General features: G+C 43.3%; 1 protein-coding gene, 1 long non-coding RNA gene, 1 other non-coding gene and 1 pseudogene across 6 annotated transcripts in view; 3 read left to right on the top strand and 1 right to left on the bottom strand.

Moving 5' to 3' along the window:
* The window catches only part of ALKBH8 (alkB homolog 8, tRNA methyltransferase), a 79,419-nt gene that overhangs the window by 5,657 nt on the left and 54,014 nt on the right, over positions 1-19,748 (top strand). For 2 of the 4 annotated variants that reach the window (XM_072821813.1, XM_072821816.1), the window contains exon 2: positions 8,287-8,357. In XM_072821813.1, the coding sequence (XP_072677914.1) occupies positions 8,323-8,357 (35 nt within the window). In that variant the 5' untranslated portion in view covers positions 8,287-8,322. Of the gene's footprint in view, positions 1-8,286; positions 8,358-18,115; positions 18,828-19,748 lie in introns of those variants that run through there. The other 2 variants (XM_072821814.1, XM_072821815.1) reach the window with 2 other exon arrangements.
* LOC140630886 (small ribosomal subunit protein uS10-like) lies at positions 1,127-4,331 on the top strand (annotated as a pseudogene).
* Positions 8,400-14,943, top strand: LOC140630889 (uncharacterized). The gene is made up of 2 exons (XR_012028576.1): positions 8,400-8,715; positions 11,220-14,943. It is a non-coding gene; the product is annotated as an uncharacterized lncRNA (long non-coding RNA).
* Positions 15,006-15,137, bottom strand: LOC140631315 (small nucleolar RNA SNORA61). The gene has a single exon (XR_012028952.1). It is a non-coding gene; the product is annotated as a small nucleolar RNA SNORA61 (small nucleolar RNA).

The following is a 19,748-nucleotide window of genomic DNA, read 5'->3' as shown; positions in this document are numbered from 1 at the left end:
TTCTTCCTGAAAATTTATGCTATTTAAGTTGCATGGAAACCCTTTGGTGAAACTCTGAAAAGACAAGTTATCTGTTTGAATGCCATGATAAACTTCCAGGACAATTCAAGACACCTACAAAAACACAGATTTTCTATGGACAACAAATTAAAAAATGCATCCATTCAAAATGACATGACCTAAAATACATAAAAGTAAGTGGGAATATCATTGGCTTTGTGGATGGTGCTGGGCTAGGCATGGCTCTATAAGACATCATTTCCCTTGTTGGTCAAAACCCAGCCAACTTCTTGGGTCTCAGTAGTGGTGTGAGGAAGGCTCAGGCATATTAAAATTTTAAATTGTTCATTGCTGATCCGAAGATTGGAACCATGCTCAACATGGTTTAAGGTGGAATAGTGAAATTGGCTCTATTGCTTATGGATCTTCAAAGATGAGAGATACAACTCATGGCTCAGGTGGTCAGACTTGAAGGAATCAATGTGCAGGGGTCTCAGTACATACGCAGCTGTGTCCACCTCCCTGTTGCTTCTGGCATTGACTAGTAAGACATAGTCAAGAAGGCTGTGGCCAGAATGGCAAAGAAGTGGCTCCTTGTTTCTCATTTACTGGGGACAGAAGTCTCCATTTCTAGAAAAAAGGAAAGTTCTCATTACTAGAAAGAAAGTTTTTTTTTTTTCCTTTTCTGAAAAAGATTTTATTTACTCATTCATGAGAGACAGCGAGAGAGAGAAGCAGAGACATAGGCAGAGGGAGAAGCAGGCTTCACGCAGGGAAACCGATGTGGGACTCCATCCCAGATCTGGGGATCACACCCTGAGCCAAAGGCAGTCACCTAACCACTGAGCCACCCAGGCATCCCAAGAAAATAGTTTTCCATTGGGGGTGGGGAATAAAGTGAGTGAGGCATATGGAAGATCTTAAATTTGTACTTTTCCCAATAATTTCATATATAGTTTTCATTAAAAGAATGTGGTCATGTTATGTTCTTTAGATGGTAAGACCATCAGTGGACAGCATTTTGCTGACTTTGGGGAGCACTCTGTAGATACAGTGAAAATTTTTGAATTGGGACCTAGTTTATTTAAAAGAATTCTAGCTCTTTGAGCAAGACGCGGTCACAGCCAGAGTGGAGCACAGGATGCCCTGCTCCTGCTCCGGACTCACCACTGTTCTCAGAGGAACAAGTCAGTCAGGAAGCCGCACTGCAGCCATCACATTTAAAGACACTGGGAAGACACCCGTGGAACCAGAGGTGGCGATTCACCGAATTAGAATTACTCTAACCAGCTGCAATGTAAAATCTTTGGAAAAGGTGTGTGCTGACTTGATCAGAGGTGCAAAGGAAAAGAATCTCAAAGTGAAAGGACCAGTGCGAATGCCTACCAAGACTCTGAGAATCACTACAAGAAAGACTCCTTATGGTGAAGGTTCTAAGACTTGGGATCGTTTTCAGATGAGGATCCACAAGTGACTCATTGATTTGCACAGTCCTTCTGAGATTGTTAAACAGATTACCTCCATCAGTATTGAGCCTGGAGTCGAGGTTGAAGTCACCATCGCAGATGCTTAAATCAACGTTTTTAATAAATTGATTATCTGTTAAAAAAGAAAAAAGAAAAGAAAAGAATTCTAGGGACCCCTGGGTGGTTCAGTGGGTTAAGCAACAGACTCCTGGTTTCAGCTTGGGTTGTGATCTCAGGGTTGTGAGATCAAGCCTGGTGTGGGTGCCATGCTCAGTGAGGAGTCTGATTAGGTTTCTCTCCCTCTGCCCCTCCCCCCACTGCACTCTCTCTTTTTCTCTCTTAAAAAAAGAAGAATTCTGCTGGATGTATAGCCTAGAATAATTTAAAAACAGACTAAAAATCTCTGGCAAAATTATATTTAAAACAGATGGCTTGATCATGTTACACTATTGAAAGGATACAACTGAAACACTATTAACAATTAGCTATTACAAAATATAACATTATTGCAAGTTTCTCATTCCAACACATATTGTGAATTTATGGGGTTGCTCTATTGCAAACTATTTTTAATAAACTATTCATGTTTACCTACATATGTACTGTACCATTTGCCTTAACCTTGAATATACTATTTACCTCACAATCAACATCAAACCTAGACTTTTTTGTCTGTGGAGCTGAAATTTTCATTTTTATTTCATAACTGAATAATCCTGATTCTTCTGAAAATCGATGCAGTTCATTCATCCTCCAGTGAGACAACAGTGAAGATCAAGTTTGTTATAGACGTTGTTTTTTTTTATTTTTAAAAATTTTTTTTAAAGACTTGTATTTATTTATTCATGAGAGACACAGAGAAATAGGCAGAGGGAGACGCAGGCTCCATGCAGGGAGCCAGATGTGGGACTTGATCCTGGAACTCCAGGAACACGCCCTGAACTGAAGGCAGATGCACTTAACCACTGAGCCATCCAGGTGTCCCAGATGTTGGTGTTTTAAATTTATTTTTTCTTTAGAATCTACCAGCTTGTTGTTGGAAGAGGGAATAATATAATAAAGTGTGGCTTTTCTCGTGATAGTTATCTATGTGGTGGAAAAGAATTTAAGTTTCAAGTTTTGGTGAAGGTTTTAAAATGTGTTCACTAGGGGGACCTGGGTGGCACAGTCAGTTAAGCATCTGCCTTTGGCTCAGGTTATGATCTCAGGGTCCTGGGATCGAGCCCCACGTCTGGCTCCTTGCTCAGCAAGGAGTCTGCTTCTCCCTCTCCCTCTGTCTCTATACCCCACCCCCACCCATGCTGTCAAGTAAATAAATAAAATCTTAAAAAAATAAAATGTGTTCATTAAATTCCATATTAGTGACTTATTAGCAAAAAATTTTGTACTAACAAGCAAAAAAGGTAATCATTGTGACTGTATTTATTTAATATCAAAAGCAACATATATACCCCTCCCCCCCATTTGGAAGTATGAGTTGATAATGTACTTTGAATAAATAAGGGATAGATGGATGGATTGATGAGCGGATGGCTAACTGGACGGATGGGTGGATAGATGGAGAGAAGGAAGGAAGGAGGGAAGGGTAGATGAATGAATACCATGGACAAGGCATTCATCTGTCCAGAATTTTCTGAGATTCTCCAGATTTCAAATATTTTTTCTCCTCAGAATGTGTTTCAGATGATGAATCTCAACTTTTGGTTCAGAAGCTGTGTTACCATATGCATGGAGATTATTTCTCTTACTAATTTAATATGCAAACTAATCCTGTCTTCATGCTGGATTTAGTGAGTGCTATGTGCTACATTCCGGTGGGCAAGGGGGACATGAAGATAAATACTGGGAAGACCAGCCTCAAAGACAGTAGCAATTTAGTAGCAAAAAGAGTTCTGGAAACAGATATATTTAATGCAAAAGAGTAAGTGGTGGACTGGAGATATGGACAGATTCCTGATAGGAGCCCACCGGAAGGCATGTCTGAGTATCTCTCAGCATGTCCAGCAATTTCCTATACACAAAATTTGCCCATCAAAGAGCATGTCTCCCCATAGCGCAGTGGCATGTCACGACTGCACCCTGTGACTCACGCAGTGTGGGTATGCAGCTTGTGAAAAAGGCTGTAGCTTTACATTTCATATTTAATCATATCAGTCATGGTATACAGAGCAGTCTGCAGTGATGTGCCTCTGAAAGTCTGACTTTTCAGCTCTTGAAATTCCACAGAACAGCCAGGCTTAGAGTATCATTCTTTTGTTGTTGTAGAAAGGGCATTTCCTCTGTGAAGCAGCTCTGAAATTCAGAAACATTACTTATAAATTCAGTTAACTTCCTTCACTTTGACAAGTGTTTCCTGAGTGCCTACTATCAATGAGGGAGGCCACATAGTTAGGTCCTGAAAATTAGTTGTAGCCCCAGGATGATAATAATACCTGAAGGCAGTACAGAATAATAAAGATTACCAACACCTCCACATTGCTCTCATGACATGCCACCAGGCACTGTTTTAAGCACATTATGTATGAGCTGAACTAAAATGACACGGGGTTCTCACGTCTCTGATTTAATTGATTTCTGTGGATTTGGGAATAAAGGAAATAAGAAATTTGTGTTTGGGTGTTTTGTTTGCTAGATCACTTTAGCCAGTGTTTCCCTCGAGCCAGTATATAGAAGGGGCTGCTACAGATGGCTGGATTATCAATACTTTTTTAAAGGCAGAGAAGCAGCCAATGGTAATACAGAGAACTTCTAATGCTGGGGAGCTACAAGTAGGTGAACCAATATGTCTTTTTTTATTTATAACATCTATCCTTTTATGAAAGTAAAACACATGCTTAAAAAAAAAAAAGGTTAAATAAAGGAGAATTCACTGTATTTCTCCTGTCCCCTGTTCCACTGTTGTTTCCAAATCGAAGTTGTGTGTGCCTGGGGTACCTTACATAGGAATGTAAACAAGTGTCCTAAAATAAGAAGTAGGAGGAGAAGCACCCAAGAGAAAAATGAAAGTGGCAACGGTGATGCCATCATGCTTTCAACATTGGCTTCAGGTAAAGGAAGTGAGTTACAAAATTATCCACAAAGGCTCTTTTTTTGTTCTTGTCTCATTAAAATGGCAGAAGAACCCATAGAAGAGTTTCTAGTAGTTCAGTCCTCATGGAATATGATTCCATGGTTATGTGATAAAATTGAAATACAGACATCTTCTATGATTGGAGAACTTGCTAAGAAATTCCTAGTACGACTGGTTATGTGGGGAGTGCCATCAAAACTGTGGGTGATGTTTTCATTCTGGTTGAAATTGGGTTTTGTTGAATGGTAGGAGAGGGGCCAGGAATACTTGGAACACTAGTTTTGCATTGGAATCGCTTGGGTAAATATTTCCCACATAAACATGCCAGAACATCACGTAGGCCTCGTGAATACGAGTCCTTGGGGTGTGGGGCCCAGGTACGCATGTGTTTGAAAACTCTCCCGGGTGACCCTCATGCACACAGCTGATTAAGAACCACACACTCAGGAGATAAACCAAGTTCTGTAAAAGCATGAACAGGAGCTCATTTGTCTTATATTTTATTATATTCTTGCAATAAAGTCATAAAATGTATATGTTGCCCCAGGTTGAACCTTCTAAACAGGCCTATTGTGAATAGGACTATAATGTGGATATTTCCTTATTTTGCCTAAGTGGAACCAGTACTTAACTAGCATGACAGCAAGGACACTTAATAGGCACTCCAGGGAGAAAGCAACATTTGCCATCATTTACCATTAATGTTTATTAGGTTGTGGTAGGCATGGTAAGGCCACGGGAGACGGGGCCAATTCATTTATGAAGGAATATGATGTAGCAGACGGGGATGGGGAAGAGTCTCAAAGCAAAACATTTCTTTAGAATATTGTCCATCACCTGTACGGCCTCAGTTCAGGACCCTGTACTCACATGATGTCACTTCCTTGTTGTAATAATCATGAAGGGGAGTCCTTTTTATTATTCCCACTTTAAAATGAGGAACCCAGATGGCTCAGCGGTTTAGCGCCGCCTTCAGCCCAGGGTGTGATCTTGGAGACCCGTGATCGAGTCCCACCCATGCATGTCAGGCTGCTTCTCCCTCTGCCTGTGTCTCTGCCTCTCTCTCTGTGTCTTTCATGAATAAATAAATAAAATCTTTATATAAAAAAATAAAACGAAGAACCCAGGACACAGAGAGGCCAAGGTCATGGAGCCAGCAAGAGTCCAGGCGGTCTGACTGCAACCAGGGGATACTGTCTCTCAGAGTCATGGCATTGACTCTAATTTGGTGATAAGGAATAGGGTGCACATTTATCCAGCTTTATCTTTTTTTTTTAAGATTTTATTTATTTATTCATGAGAGACGCAGAGACAGAGAGAAGAGGCAGAGACACAGGCAGAGGGAGAAGCAGGCTCCATACAGGGAGCCGGATGTGGGACTCAATCCTGGGTCTCCAGGATCACACCCTGGACCAAAGGCGGCGCTAAACCGCTGAGCCACCTGGGCTGCCCCAGCTTTATCTTTTTACTAAATGTTAGAGCAGCCCCACACCTAGTGGCAACTTGGGGTATGTTTTAGAGGAGGGTGAGGAAGAACACAGATGGCCATTTGCGGAGACCATGCACACCTCCTCCTCCTGCTGCTTGTGCTCTCCTCAGCCCCTCTGTCTTTTCTCCTTCTTCCTGCTCCAACATTTTTCCTTTTCCACCGCTCAGGCTGTCAGTCTACAGACATTACCTGCAGAAATTCTTTGTGTTCTTGGGAACCCTCAGGTATAAATAGGCAGAATAGAAGAAGGAACCCAAGTGTTGCACCAAGTGATGGAGGCACAGGTAAGAGCCCTATGGGAGGGAAAAGCTGCAGGAAGCAGGGATGTATCTAGGTGGAGTTCAGGGAGGGGGTGCCAGCTGCCTTTCCCACCTGCAACGGATAAAGCTCAGGAGAAGCTGGCGGAAAGGGAGGTGGGTCTGTGTCTGAAATGAGTGAGGTGCAGAGTGCAAAATGGAGCAAAACAGGGAAGCAGATGCCAACACAGCCCCATATGTTTCACCTCTGCAGATGCGGGGGGGTAGGGGGTCTGGGAAAGGGGAGCAATGTCCTTGGCCAGGGCTGGATTGTGACCTGGTAAGTCACCTGTCCCGTGTAAATGTCAATGAAGTTGCAGAATCCTATTATGTTAGAGTGAAATATTCGAGCCAAGTAATTTTGAAAAATTTTAGCCAGAATCCAGATAAATGGTCTTCTACAGTGAATTCCCAAATGCAAAACTGACACAAGCAGATCTGCTGTCTGTAAAGTGGGTGTGGGCCAGTGTCCCTCCCCTCACCCCTTCCCACCGTGCTTGGGGACTACCTGGCACAACCCTAAGAAACCCCTGAGGTTCAGTGAAACATAATTTAAAAATCAATAGTTTGGTCCAAAGGTCCCCCATGTCACGGAGAAGCAGTTGAGGTGCAGAAAGGTGACGAGACTTGCTGGAATGAAATACTCCTCGCTGTGCCCCCAGCAGTGTGTTCTCAGATGTACCTTGCTGCCTTTCAACCAGTGAACAGAATTAATCCTCAAATATATATTAGCACTATTTACATGCGGTACTTGATCCTGGGGGCAGCAGTGTAAGATATAAAAGTATAAGCTAAGGCCTTCGAAGAGTTTATAGCTTAACTGGGGGAAACTGAATTAACAGCATATAAAAGTTGAATAGCTGAGAGAGACCAGGAGGCGGGTCCTACCCGACCCCTGCAGGGGCAGAAATCAGGCACTGGCCATCTCTGCTCCCCAAGGATTTGCACTGTCCCCCCAGGGGATGAACATACCTTCTGAACATACCTGGAGTCCTTGGCCTCCCACGTGGGGGCTCAGACCTGTCCCAGCTGTTTCCTCCAGAGGAAGGTAAAGCCTCCACAGGAATCCTCCCAGCTGCTCAGTGTCTGTGAGCTTAGTCTATGAGCTCTTCAGAAATGTTTCCTGTCCATTGCTTCTTTTTAAAACAGATTTTTTAAAGTAATCTCTAGACCCAATATGGGGCTTAAGCCTACAACCCTGAGATTGAGTCACATGTTCCACCGACTGAGGCAGCCACATGCCCTCCTGCCTGCTGCTTCTGAGCCCAAGTTATGGGAACTTGCTTTCCCTGAAACTGAAACCCGCTTTGCTTTTTTGTGAGTTCTTCTGAGTCGACTTCGTCCTTAAACTCTGGTGACCGAGGGCTCTTCCCTGCTGGTGGACTTCTCTGAAGATGTTTTGCTAGGAGTTTCAGTAATTGCCTGCTGCTGGACCTCTTCTTCATCATTGTTTTGGGATGACTCTGCTATCTTTTGTTGCTTGGCATGACACTGAGTCTGTCTGCTTTCTGGATGGCCTGTCTTCTGGCCACACTGGTGGCTGGATGTGTAGTTCTACATCTTCTCTTGGGTTTAAGCAGACCTTGCCAACAGTGCCTGAAGAGGTGCCGTCTCATCTTGCTGGTGGCTTCTCCTGGTCTTTAGCTGCAATTAATCTAACAATGTTGTTTAATGGAGGGTTGTTTTTTACAACCTAGTTTGCAAATAAGAACATGAATAAACTAGCAGCTTCACCTGTACCTTCCAGGCCCTGACATCCTCCTCATAACATGATGGCTCCTTGGTGTCTAGACCAGCAGTTACTATGGGAGAATGCTATTGGGAGGTCTTACATCTCCTACCTCACCAAGGAGGACAAGCTCTTGAGGACCAAGCACATGGGACATTCTCATCACAGTGCAGGTGGACACACATGGAGTCCTCTAGCTATTTGGTGTTGACCTACTTTTTTTTTTTTTTTCTAAGTCCTAGAATCTAGTCACGGACTCCTCTACTGATCACATGAAAATCAGGCTGAAGATCACCGGCCTCAAGAGGTAAGCAACCTGTTCTGTAATGGTCCCCAGGATAACATTTATGGAAAAACCCTGACAAATCTGGGGGGAGAAAAACAATGCTGGTATGAGAGAGAATCGGTAACCCAGCTTTTAAATTCAAAGGTTAGAAGTCTTTGAATTGAAGTGCATCATGAGAGAGAGGAGCTCAAGCCCCAACTGTTTATAGGAGACCATGTCAACAGTGGGAGTCTGAGAATGTTCCAGCTGCATGTCTGGTGTAGGGTGGAGATGGCTCAGCTTCACCTTAAAGGCCTGACAGCTCTCTTCCATGTGGGCTGCTTGTGTGTCCACTTCTGGCATTTGTGTATGACTTGGGACTCCAGCTTCGTGGCCAATGGTTGGTATGGGAATTGCCTTGTTTGGAGGGGTGGGGATTACATTTACCCCCTTTAAAAAGGGCTGGACCTTTGTCAACTGTGGCTACATCTTTGTGACAGACTATTGGCTGAAGCCTCAGTCTCCAGGTCCATATAGGACCTCATTTAATGGATGGCATCCTATCTCCCTCATAGTATTTTTTGGGGCAAGGCGGGGTTCTGTTTTTTTTATGGTCCAAAGGCCTGGATCATGGTGATCAAAGTGTGAATCTCAAATTCCTTAGTGATATCAGACTAGGAGGCTCTCTGCCCTGTTTGTGCAAGAAACTAACAAGGGTACTCTGGCTCTGGAACACTCTGATTTTGCTTGCTTGCCATTTTTTACCTGGGGGTCATCTCTGCCAAGCACTTGTTCCAAACCTGACCAACCAGGAGAGTTGACCTTGGATCCCTAAGTTTAAGAGAAAAGAGTTCAGAAGAGTGTTTTGGATCTGGCAGGAGCTGCGCTGTATACCTGAAGCTGAGCACCAGGCCCTATTTCTTAAAAGAAGGATGGGTGCTGATTTCTTCCTTCATCTTGGGCTCTGGACCAGACAGGCAATCTGATACGATGCTGCTTTAAGTGAGAAGTACGGCTAAGGGCAGGAGCATTCCTGACACACATCCTCCCCCAGGAAATAGAAGGGATTGCTGAAATCTAAGTGTTTTTGTTTAGAACACCAAAGGTTCTCAGCTCTTCTTCAGTTGGTTGTTTGACCCCATTTCTCTGATGTCAGTGTTTTTAGGAAACAAAAGCTCCAACCATCACCTCTACTATAGACTTGGCTAGAAGAATAACCATTTTAGGTCATCTTGAGACTAAGCCATGTTTTATAAGATGGGCAGACACTGACTAGAAGTGAATTCTTTCCTTATGGTTAGGTCTGATGCCAGCCCCAACAACAATCTCTTCAAGCTCCTGGGGAGGAATGTTCATTGGCCTTCTTTATCTAAGGACACTGTGGTTTTATTCCTTATTCCTCTATTTAACAGCTAATGAAAAGGCTGTATCTGTGATCTGCACCATTTGATTGTAGCTGCTCTCATCCAGCACTTTAGTATGTCTCAAGAAACTGAACGACCCCCAAACATGTGATGGCTGTGCATCGCCAGAATACCTCCCACTTCAGACCTGAGTTCTCCCAGGGGTTCTCCCCACCACTATTCCAAGAACTAGCAGAAGGACAGGCCCAGCCTAGATCTTTGGCACTGGCCATGGTTATTATTATATTTAGTTCCCAGTCACATTTGCTTTCTGCTTTGTTCTATGACTTATGACCTGAATCCCTATTTATCATTCTGCTATCTTGTTGAAATGCTTTGGTGTCTCTGTTACTTCTAGTTGATTTTTCTTGATAGAAACTGGGCTGCCTTCTGAGAGACCCTTTGCTACCCTGGCTTGGTTAGCATTTGCTCAATATGCCTAACCCTTTCTGTTGGGACTCTGAATGGGAGAAGCCTGGGGTCACTTCAGGGACATGGCACCTCCTGAAGGCTTCGGTATCAGCCAGAAGCCTTTAGTGATTCTGGAGCTCTGGAGGGTAGGCCCTGATTTCCAAGTATGGGTATTTGCCCAGGATTCTAATTTATTTTTATTGTTTCCTATAAGTTCCTGTTGCCATTGCTGCCATCTCCTGGTTGGCGGGGCCCACTACATTGTAAAGGTTTGGGCTTTGTGCTTCTTGCTTTCTTTTAGGTCCTAGATGCCCATTTATTTAACACTTTATCCCTAACGCCTTTTGTTTCCTGAATTCCCAGCTAACGCTTGTCTGCCTGCCCACTTCACCCCACCCCAATATCCTTGGATTAGATCAGAACCAGTTAATATGAGGCCACTGTCACAATAACATTTATGGTCATTGGACTGAAAGAGCACTTAAAACTGTGGAGGCATTTGTCCTAGAAGGGATGACCTAAGAAATGTCAGAGACTCTTAAATCACAATTATTTAGGTGGGCATGGAAAACATTTTTAAACTTGAGATATGGTCTACCTGTATTACCACCTCAATAATTCAAGTTCACTAAGTTTCTTGTTTCAAATGATTTTTCAAAGCTATTTGTTTCCATTATGGTGTGTTAAATTTCATGAAGAGCTCCATAATCAGTGCTAATTAATTATTAATTCCTCATCCTGACAATGTCCACAGGCTTCCTAGAGATGCTGAAAAGTAAATTCTAGGTCTAGTTGACTTCCTCTTAACCACATGGTCTCTGAAGCCATGATATGATCATAAATAGGTGAGAAAGTTATGGTGACCAATCTTATTTCTGACACTGAAAGCTGGAAGAACAGAAGACAATTAATAATGCTTGCCTTTTTATAAAGTTGACAAGAGAGCATCTAAACTTGCAATTGGGATTCTGGACACACTCTATTGAAGATTAAGTTACACTTTATTGCATGTGCTTGTTTAAAAGATGCAACCATGTAAGTGAAATACTTTTCATGTCTGTCACCTCTTTGTCTCATATTATTTGGACAGACTTCAGAATATCAACGGACTTCTTCCTAGAGTGATGTCCATGAGCATAATGTATACGCTTGGAGAAGGAGGGACCCTGGGACGGATGCTGCTCTGTCGCTAACCGTGTGATTTTCTTCATTGCTTCATCGCATGGAGCCTTGCTTTCCACATCTGTAAAATTGACAGTATAAAACTCCTAGGGTTGTTTTTGTTGTTAGGGTTGATTAATAACATAACTTAATATTATTGCTAGTATTTGCCAAAAGATAGCAGATATGTTTAACACAGAAAACTGAGCTCTTTTGTTCATGTGAGGATACAGACATGAAAGTTGATCACTCTCTTAAAAATGTCTATTTAACCAGCTTACATTTTGTCTTTAAGTCTCAGTTGATACATCTGTAAAATGGGATATGCAGTTGACAGTAATTAGAATTTTTTTTAAAGGTTTTATTTATTCATTTGAGAGAGAGAGACAGAGCGTGCACAAGCAGGGGGAGAGGCAGAAAGACCGGGAGAAGCAGACTCCTCGCTGAGCTGGGAGTCTGACGTGGGGCTCGATGCAAGAACCTAGAGAGCATGACTTGAGCTGAAGGCAGATGCTTAACCACTGGAGCCTCTGAAGTGCCCCTAGAATTGTTTGGAGACATTCATTTCACAGGTTCTGTAATAATTTAATAATTGGAGTGCTGTACCATTTGGTTTCTTGGTCCCAGATACCTTATATAATGAAAACATTTTACCTAAAATAAATCCCCAAAATATTAGAAACCTGGTCATTTGTCATTCTGGGGTAGATTTTTAAAGAGCTCTATGTTGATGAATATACAAAATTTTTCGATGGTTAAACATTTGTAAAAGCACCAGGATAGCTTGTTACACATGCAGAATGCTAGGCCCTGGCTGCAGAGATTTTGAAATGCACACTATAATGCACTGGGTTGAGAGAAGCTATTAAAACTTACATTTGCTTTAGCTGACTCATGTCTACTGGGATCTGGAATTCTTCGTTTTTAACAGGTACTGCAGTGATGCTGATGGTGGCCAGTCTACAGGCCACTCTGAGAAACATGCCCCAGTGCTGTGGCTTCTAATGTGCAGGCTGCAAGGCTGCGAGTGTCTGGAAGATGTTCAAAACTCTATTTACAGTTTCATGCAAAGCAAGTTAAACTTCACTCACAGTTAGTGTACTGGAGGCTTCATCAGGCCTGCGTGTTGGGTTGTCACATGTTTTAGACTTAGATACTCTAAAAGAAGAGCGGAGTGGGAGTTCTCAGGCAGAGGAGCTGCCATGGGTACCTTCCCTCCTTTGATTGAAGCAAGGCATGATTTTGGTGCTTGGTAAGTGCTTACATAATCCAAAAACGTTTTTTTTTTTTTTTTTAAAGGGACAAGTTGTCCCTATAATGAAGGTGAATAAAGATAAATCAGCCCAACTAACAGAAAATGGCAGAATTGCTGATTCTGGCATGAAGGCAGTCTTTGTTAGCCATGAAGGTAAAGCTAAGACCATCTAACCAGATCTAAAAAGAAATCCCCCAAATTAGAAATGATCATGAAGATGATACTGAAATACGGCTTTACATCCAGTGCAGTTAATGATGAAGCCTGCTGTCTTGAGGCAATTATCTCTTTATTTTGGTGTGTTTTTAAGAGATCAATGATAGTATGAAGCCATCAAAGTTAACATTTTAAAATGAACTGTTTATAAGTTTTTAGGATATGTTTTAAATTCTTGTAAAGGGAAACCTTTTTAAGAAGTTGCTTCATTTGACCATAACATTTGTAAACCACAAATCCCAGTCCTCTGGCCACCTCAAAGATTTCCCTGTATCCTCAGTTAACTGCTCTTTATTCTCTTCTACCTGAGAAATATGTTGCAAATAAGTATTCTGTGAAGCAGCAGGTCTTCAGGTTCAAGAATAAGTAAACCATTTTGTGGGAAGGAGGACCTTAAAACATTAATGTTTTTGGGTGGCTCAGTGGTTGAGCGTCTGCCTTTGGCCCAGGGTGTGATCCCGGAGTGCCAGGATCAAGTCCTGCATCGGGCTCCTTGCATGGAGCCTGCTTCTCCTCCCTCCGCCTGTGTCTCTGCCTCTCTGTGTCTCTCATGAATGAATAAATAAAATCTTAAAAAACAAAACAACATTAATGTTTTACTGGTAAAATCTTATGTTTTACAGCTGACCAAAAAAACCACCAATCCAAGCAATGGTTTATATTTTATATAACAAATTGAAGACTGGTCCCCTTTCTTTTCTCTTTTCTTTTTGCCTCTAATTACTGTACAGGAATTCTTTCACCATATGATTAACAAAACTGCAAACTTTTCATTGAATTTTTATCACCAAAGCATGAATAATGCATTCCATCCTGAAATGTCACCGTGAACATCAAATGGTTTTACATAATGCATTCTTGGGAGAGTTTAAAGACAGCAATCCGGGAAGCATCAGAGACAAAAGTTTGGAAAGGAAACTTGTAATTTGATACAAACTTGTCATTTACCTAGGAAGGAGAAAATAAATAGCAGAAGAGTAAGTGGAAAAATTGAGAAAGGAAAGTTGTGTTTTTTTTTTAAACAACAAGTGGGAGAAAAAGAAGTACAAAAAGTAGTATACTTGCCACTGGGGACAAGTGGGGAAAAAGCCAGAAGGTAGCCAAAAACCAACAGTCTGGGTTGGAAGGAAGGGAAATTAGAAACTTCCTAAATATAGGAATTAATTCTGAAACTGCAGTGAAATGAAATCACAATTTGGAACCACAGTAAATATATAATCAGGGACTACTGGGAACATCTTCAATATTTTCTGATTGAGGAATTTTGAAGTAAATACAAAATACCATTAAAATTCTACCTTTCAATGCTTTATTCATTTATAATATTGCTCATCCTTCCAGCATCCCTCTCTTGGGGTTTTTTGTTTTAAAGATTTTATTTATTCAAGAGAGAGAGAGGCAGAGGGAGCAGGCTCCCTGTGGGGAGCCTGATGTGGGACTTGATCCCAGGATGCTGGGATCATACCCTGAGCCAAAGGCAGATGCTCAACCATCGAGCCACCCAGGTGCCTCTCTTTCTCAGGTTTTGAGATAAATCCAGCTGGATCAAGTGCTTAACCCACTTATGGAGTATGCTGTTAACTCGTCTACTCAACAGCTGTTTTCCTGTTTTTCTGGCTAATAGAACCCTAATTTTACTTTTCTCCAGGTAGAGTGTATTCTATCCAGGTTTCTTGATCACAGGGAGGATAGGCCTCATCTCAGACCCATGGAATTAAGCATGACTAGCCTAAAGCTGCCATGGCAATCCCACTCCCATTAGCTAGTGTTTGACTGGACTAGTAAGCATGTGTAATAGTTTTCTATTGCTGCTCTAACAAATTAGCACAGATAACTGTCTCACAGTTTTGTAGGCCCTAAGTTTGGGTTGGCTCACTTGTTTTTTTTGCTCTGAGTTTTATAAGGACAGAATTAAAGTGTCAGTTGGCTGGGACCTGATCAGGATACTGTGGGAAGGATCTGCTTCCAAAATTATACAGAGTGTGGGCAGAATGCAGTTCCTTGTGGTTGTAGGACTGAGGTCCCCACTTACTTGCTGGCTATCAGCTGGGGGCTACATCCAGCTTACAGATGCTTCTCTCTAGACCCTGCACACAGACTCTTACCTCTCTGACAAAGTAACAGTGTGTTGAATCCTTAACACTTGGAATCTTTTTTATTTCTTCTGCTCTATTTCTCTTGCTCTGGCCAGAGTAGATACTGGTTTTTTTGTTTTTGTTTTTGTTTTTTTTTTTTAAGTTCAGATCTCATTTGAAACAGCCCAAAAGCTATATGCCAGACTGTAAGCACTGGGAGGCTGGCTTCATTGTTCCTTTTTCTCCTTTTACAACCACCAAGACCAGCGAATAGATCTGATGGGAAAGGGAACCAGAGGGTTGGATGTTCTATTCTTAAGGAATTGTGTGGTTCTATGCAGCCCCTAGATATTCTGTTTTGAGGTTTGCAAACTTAATTATTCCTTCATATTCATTGGTTCCAAGGATAAGAGTGTGGATATCTTTGGGGTCCATTATTCTGCCTACCATAGTATGTACCCCCATGTATGATGAAAGAAACAAGGAGGAATCCACTGTGAACTTCATTTCCTTGATGAAAAGACAGATTCTGCTCCTTTTTTCCCAGCTAGAGACACTAGTATGGGGATAAGATATCTGGAGCAGCAGCAGCCACCTTGTAATAGGAGACATCAAGAATGAGAATGAAAAGTCTACATGCAAAGGGTGGTGGAGCAGGAGAGTAGGAAACATCTGGGTTCTTGATGACATTTTTGAACAGTAGAACAAATACTAGTGATTGCTTTTGTCTGGATGAATTGTCAGTTGAGGAAGAATAACATTTCTTTAAAAAGCAGCCTGTCTATTTTACTGTCACTGGCAACTAAAAGCAATTCTGATATGTTACTCCTAGCCTTAATTTCTGGAACTCTACTGTGGGACAGATCTCTGTGTTCCATGCTTAAAATGTAGTATTGACTAATCTGATGAAATTCATTTATACAGTAATTCATAATAAATGTCTTCAGTAGTGGCACCAATCTTAGCTTTACCTTGAGACTGTGCTCAGGATTACAGTGCCCAGGAAGTGGGTTCAGGGGTCAGAAAACTATAGCCCACGAACCAAATCCTGCTGGCATAAGCCAGGGGAGCTAAGGAAGGTTTTTAGATTCTCAGAGGGTTGTTTAAAAACAAACAAAAAATAGAGCAAAAAAAGAGTATGTGACCAGAGACCATGTGTGGCTACAAAGATGAAAAATTATCTGGTCCTTTGTAGAAAATTCTTGCCAACCTCTGTACCTGTCACACAGAGGACTGCACCTACTAAGAAGCTGAGGTGACTTTTACTAAGGCAAGAGTCATTAGTTCAGCATTTAAAACCTTCGAGAAATTACTATAGATCACCATGTAAAGCTGGTGAAGATGAATTCTATCTTCAAATTAAGTTTCTTTTCAGCTCAACATTTATCAGATTTCTATTATTACACGATTATGGAAGACACTGGAGTTACATAATGAATAAAACAGGGCCTTAACGTAGCTGAAAATCACTTCAGGGAGTCATCTTCTCTGGGAGAAACGATCCATGCAATATCCCAAGCAAAAGATACGGGCCTGTATGAAATGAATTTCATGCAAAATTTTATGTCTCTCTAACTTTTTCTAAGGATATGGAGGCAAGGATGGACTGTGGGTGGTTGGAAATATGTGCTTGTAACTCAAAATCAGAAGGATAGAAAAAGAATGAAGAACCATTTAATAGATACTTTACAGTAATTATTATATAAATCCCAAAAGGTGAATGGTGTTTTGCGGTTTCTGTGTCAGGTCATACCCCAATGCCCATATTATTTTTCCTAAACCAAACTGCCTCCTAAAGCAAAATCAGGGCTGAAGATAAAAGATTAAGGATTGATTCACAAATCTCTCAAACCCTGGGGCAGCAGATGGGGAAATACTACAGAGTAAGAGAAGACTGTCAACTGCAAAGCCTGAAGAATTGCTTCTGTTTGATTGTAGAAAGAGAAAGGCAAGCTAGTGAAAACCTCTGAAAACAAGTGATCACAATGTGTGGAAAGAACTCACAGAACCAAGGTAGTTTCACAGAGGCTAAGAAGTTCAAAAGCTTTAAAATCTTCAGTACCTTCAAGCAGGGTGGATGGGGAGATGAAATCACTGAATTTGGCCAACGGGATATTTTACACTGTTGTCCAGTTTGGTAGCCCCCAGACACATGCATCTATTTAAATTTAAATTAATTAGTTAAAACCACATAAAAACTTTAAAAGTTCAAAATTCAGTTCCTTACTTGTACTAGCCACATTTGAAATGCTTGAAAGCCACATGGTCAGCAGCCGCCTTACTGGACACCAAACATGTCCACCATCGCAGCAGGTCCTAGAGGAGCATGTTTCTGCAGACATCCGGTGATGCACAAGTAAGGACACACTGGGGAGATGGAGCAGGTTTCCCCTATCCTGTCTTCTGTGGCTGGTGAGTGTGCTTGATCTGACCGTCTCCAGCGGGCAACTGTTCACTGTTGCAATCCAGCCCCAGCCTCACTCTCTCTCCCTGGACTTCTGTTCTTTCCTCCTCCTAACCTAGGAGGCTCCGTGGAAGTCATGCCTCCACTGCACAGCACTCCGGTTGGAGCTGTTCTTCCAGGGGCAGGGTCCGCCCGGGGGCCCCACCGCTGCTCTGCGGGCGTGATTTTCTCCCCTTTTCTTCCCTGCACTCACATAGCTCACCGGGGCACGGGGACAGTACACTCACGTCCCACACAGGACATCAGGGCGAGGGCATGGCTAATCACCATCCGCTCCCGCGTCTTCAGGCCCCTGCTGGGTCCTACTCACTGTGTTACCATGTACTTGGGCCTCGCGCCAGTTTGCTCGTCTCCTTCCTTCTCTGCCTCCTCCCGCCTTCCACCAGCCGCTCCGCTCAAGAACTCCATTTCCTCCAGGCGCCCCCACAGACCTGCAGACCAGAACGGTTTCTCTCAGTACGAGCATCCTCCGCGACTTGGCGCAACCCATCGTTCCCGCCCTACGACCCTCCGCGGCCTCCGCAGATCGTCCTGTTGCCGTGTGGTTGCCCCCTTCATTGCCACGTTCATGCACCTTCCCTCTCCTCTCCGTCGCCCGCGCGACGTCTCCTTCAGACCCCAGGCCCCTCTCTTGTTCCTCCAAGAAGATTCAGGAGGCGGGCATCACTGCGCGACCGAGGCGCACAACCGCCTTGATAGCGTCCCTGTGCGGAGCTACCAGAAGTCAGACGCGCTCCCGGTCCCCGCTCTTGCCGTAAATACGACGACCACATCTTCGCCGTAAGGCAGAGCTGTTCACGCGCGGAAGCCTCGAGGCCGCGCCAGAGACGAGGACCGCCGGGCGGCGAAGGGGGTTGTGGGAGTGCCTTTCGTCGCCCCGCAGACTCATGGGAAATGTAGTGCTGGCTCCTCCAACATGGCGGCGCCCAGGCTTTCCGGGACACAATGGTGAGGCTGGCGAAGGGGAGGGGGTACCGGCGTGGCGAGAGACCCGCCTGAGCCACGGCAGAGATATATGGCGCTTCATCCTGGCGGGCGGGATGGCTGCAACCCCGCCTTCTCCTGTCGGCCTCACCCGCCGGTGCCCGAGGACAGAACGAGGACAGGGATGGCGGGAGCGGGCCCCTGGGATGGTCCGTGGGCACGGCCCTGTTGGTGTTCGGTGCGGATGCTCACGCGGCGTCTATGCCGCTCCTCTGTCTCCTTTGGGGTGGGGGACGGGCGATTGCAGCCCGGGCGGGGTACGTCCGGTGCTGTCGGGGCTGCCCTCTCTGGTCCTCGGAGTGTCAGGGTGCGGGTTCAGCCAAGTTTATGTAACAGACGTTTACCGGGTTCCTGCTGTGCGCCAGGCACTCAGGTCTGGGACCTCAAGCAGACGACAGTTTTCTGGGCTAGCCCGACCCCCAAACAGGTGATTATAATACAACCTGAAAATGGCAGAGAGAGAGGTACACACCAAGTAATAGAGCGTTGAAGGGGACCACCAAACTCAGAATCCTGACGTGGTTTAGGAGATAAGAAGGCAAGGTAGGTTAAATGTGGTCAGTAAACGTTTGTGGGATGGCTGCTTGTTGCTAGGTCCTGTTCTAGGTGCTGAATGCTCCAGGGTGAGTAATACAGACAAAAATCTCTGTTTCATAGTTTATTTTCTGGTTAAGTTAGAGGAGAAAGAAAATAAATTAATGAGAATGAGGCATAAGAAAATACAGAATAGGTGTTCTTAAAGGAATTAAAATAGGGTGAGACGACCAGTGATGGAGTAAATTTTTTCTAATTATTTAAAATTTTATTTCCTTTTTTAGTAGGCAGTGCAATTTGAATAGCTACTAAATTCAAAAGTTATGACAGAAGAAATCTCCCTCTCATTCCTGTACTAGCCTACCCATTTCCCTTTCCTGGAGCCAACCCATATCACTAATTTCTTTTTTGTTCTAGAGATTTATATGTATACTCTTTATACCTGTGCTTTAATTTATAAACAGGCCTCATCTGAGAGGAATTTGAGTTCTTTCTAACTTTAGCTGTTAATGAAGCAAAATTTACCTACAAGCACAGGAACATTTTTCTATACTGCTTTCCTGCATTATGGATATTCTTTTGTTCAGGGAGGGCAGGTTCACACATTACTATTACCACGTAGGGCAATCTCCAATAGGGTATGTTGGGATTAAACTTAGTAGCAGAGTCTGTGTGATCTCTAACCTCGTGTTATCCTACAGAGAGTGCTTAGACTGTCTTTTATTAGACTGGACTCAGTATGGCTAATACTTTATCTAGTAAATAATGACGTCACTCCCGTCACATCCTGTAACACTTCTACACACGTGCCAAGGAGAATCCAAACCTTTGTGCAGTCGTGGAAATTTCTTGGCCAGGGATGTGTCCTTGTTAGAAAGGGGTACCTCCAGACCTCAGCAGCTGGTATCAGGCTATTCCTTTTTTTGAGGT

Source organism: Canis lupus, chromosome 3 (genome assembly GCF_048164855.1).
Source record: "Canis lupus baileyi chromosome 3, mCanLup2.hap1, whole genome shotgun sequence".
In the NCBI taxonomy this organism is placed as follows: Eukaryota; Metazoa; Chordata; class Mammalia; order Carnivora; family Canidae; genus Canis; species Canis lupus.
Note: the sequence above shows the minus strand (reverse complement) of the source record. Positions and strands in the feature narration are given on the sequence as shown.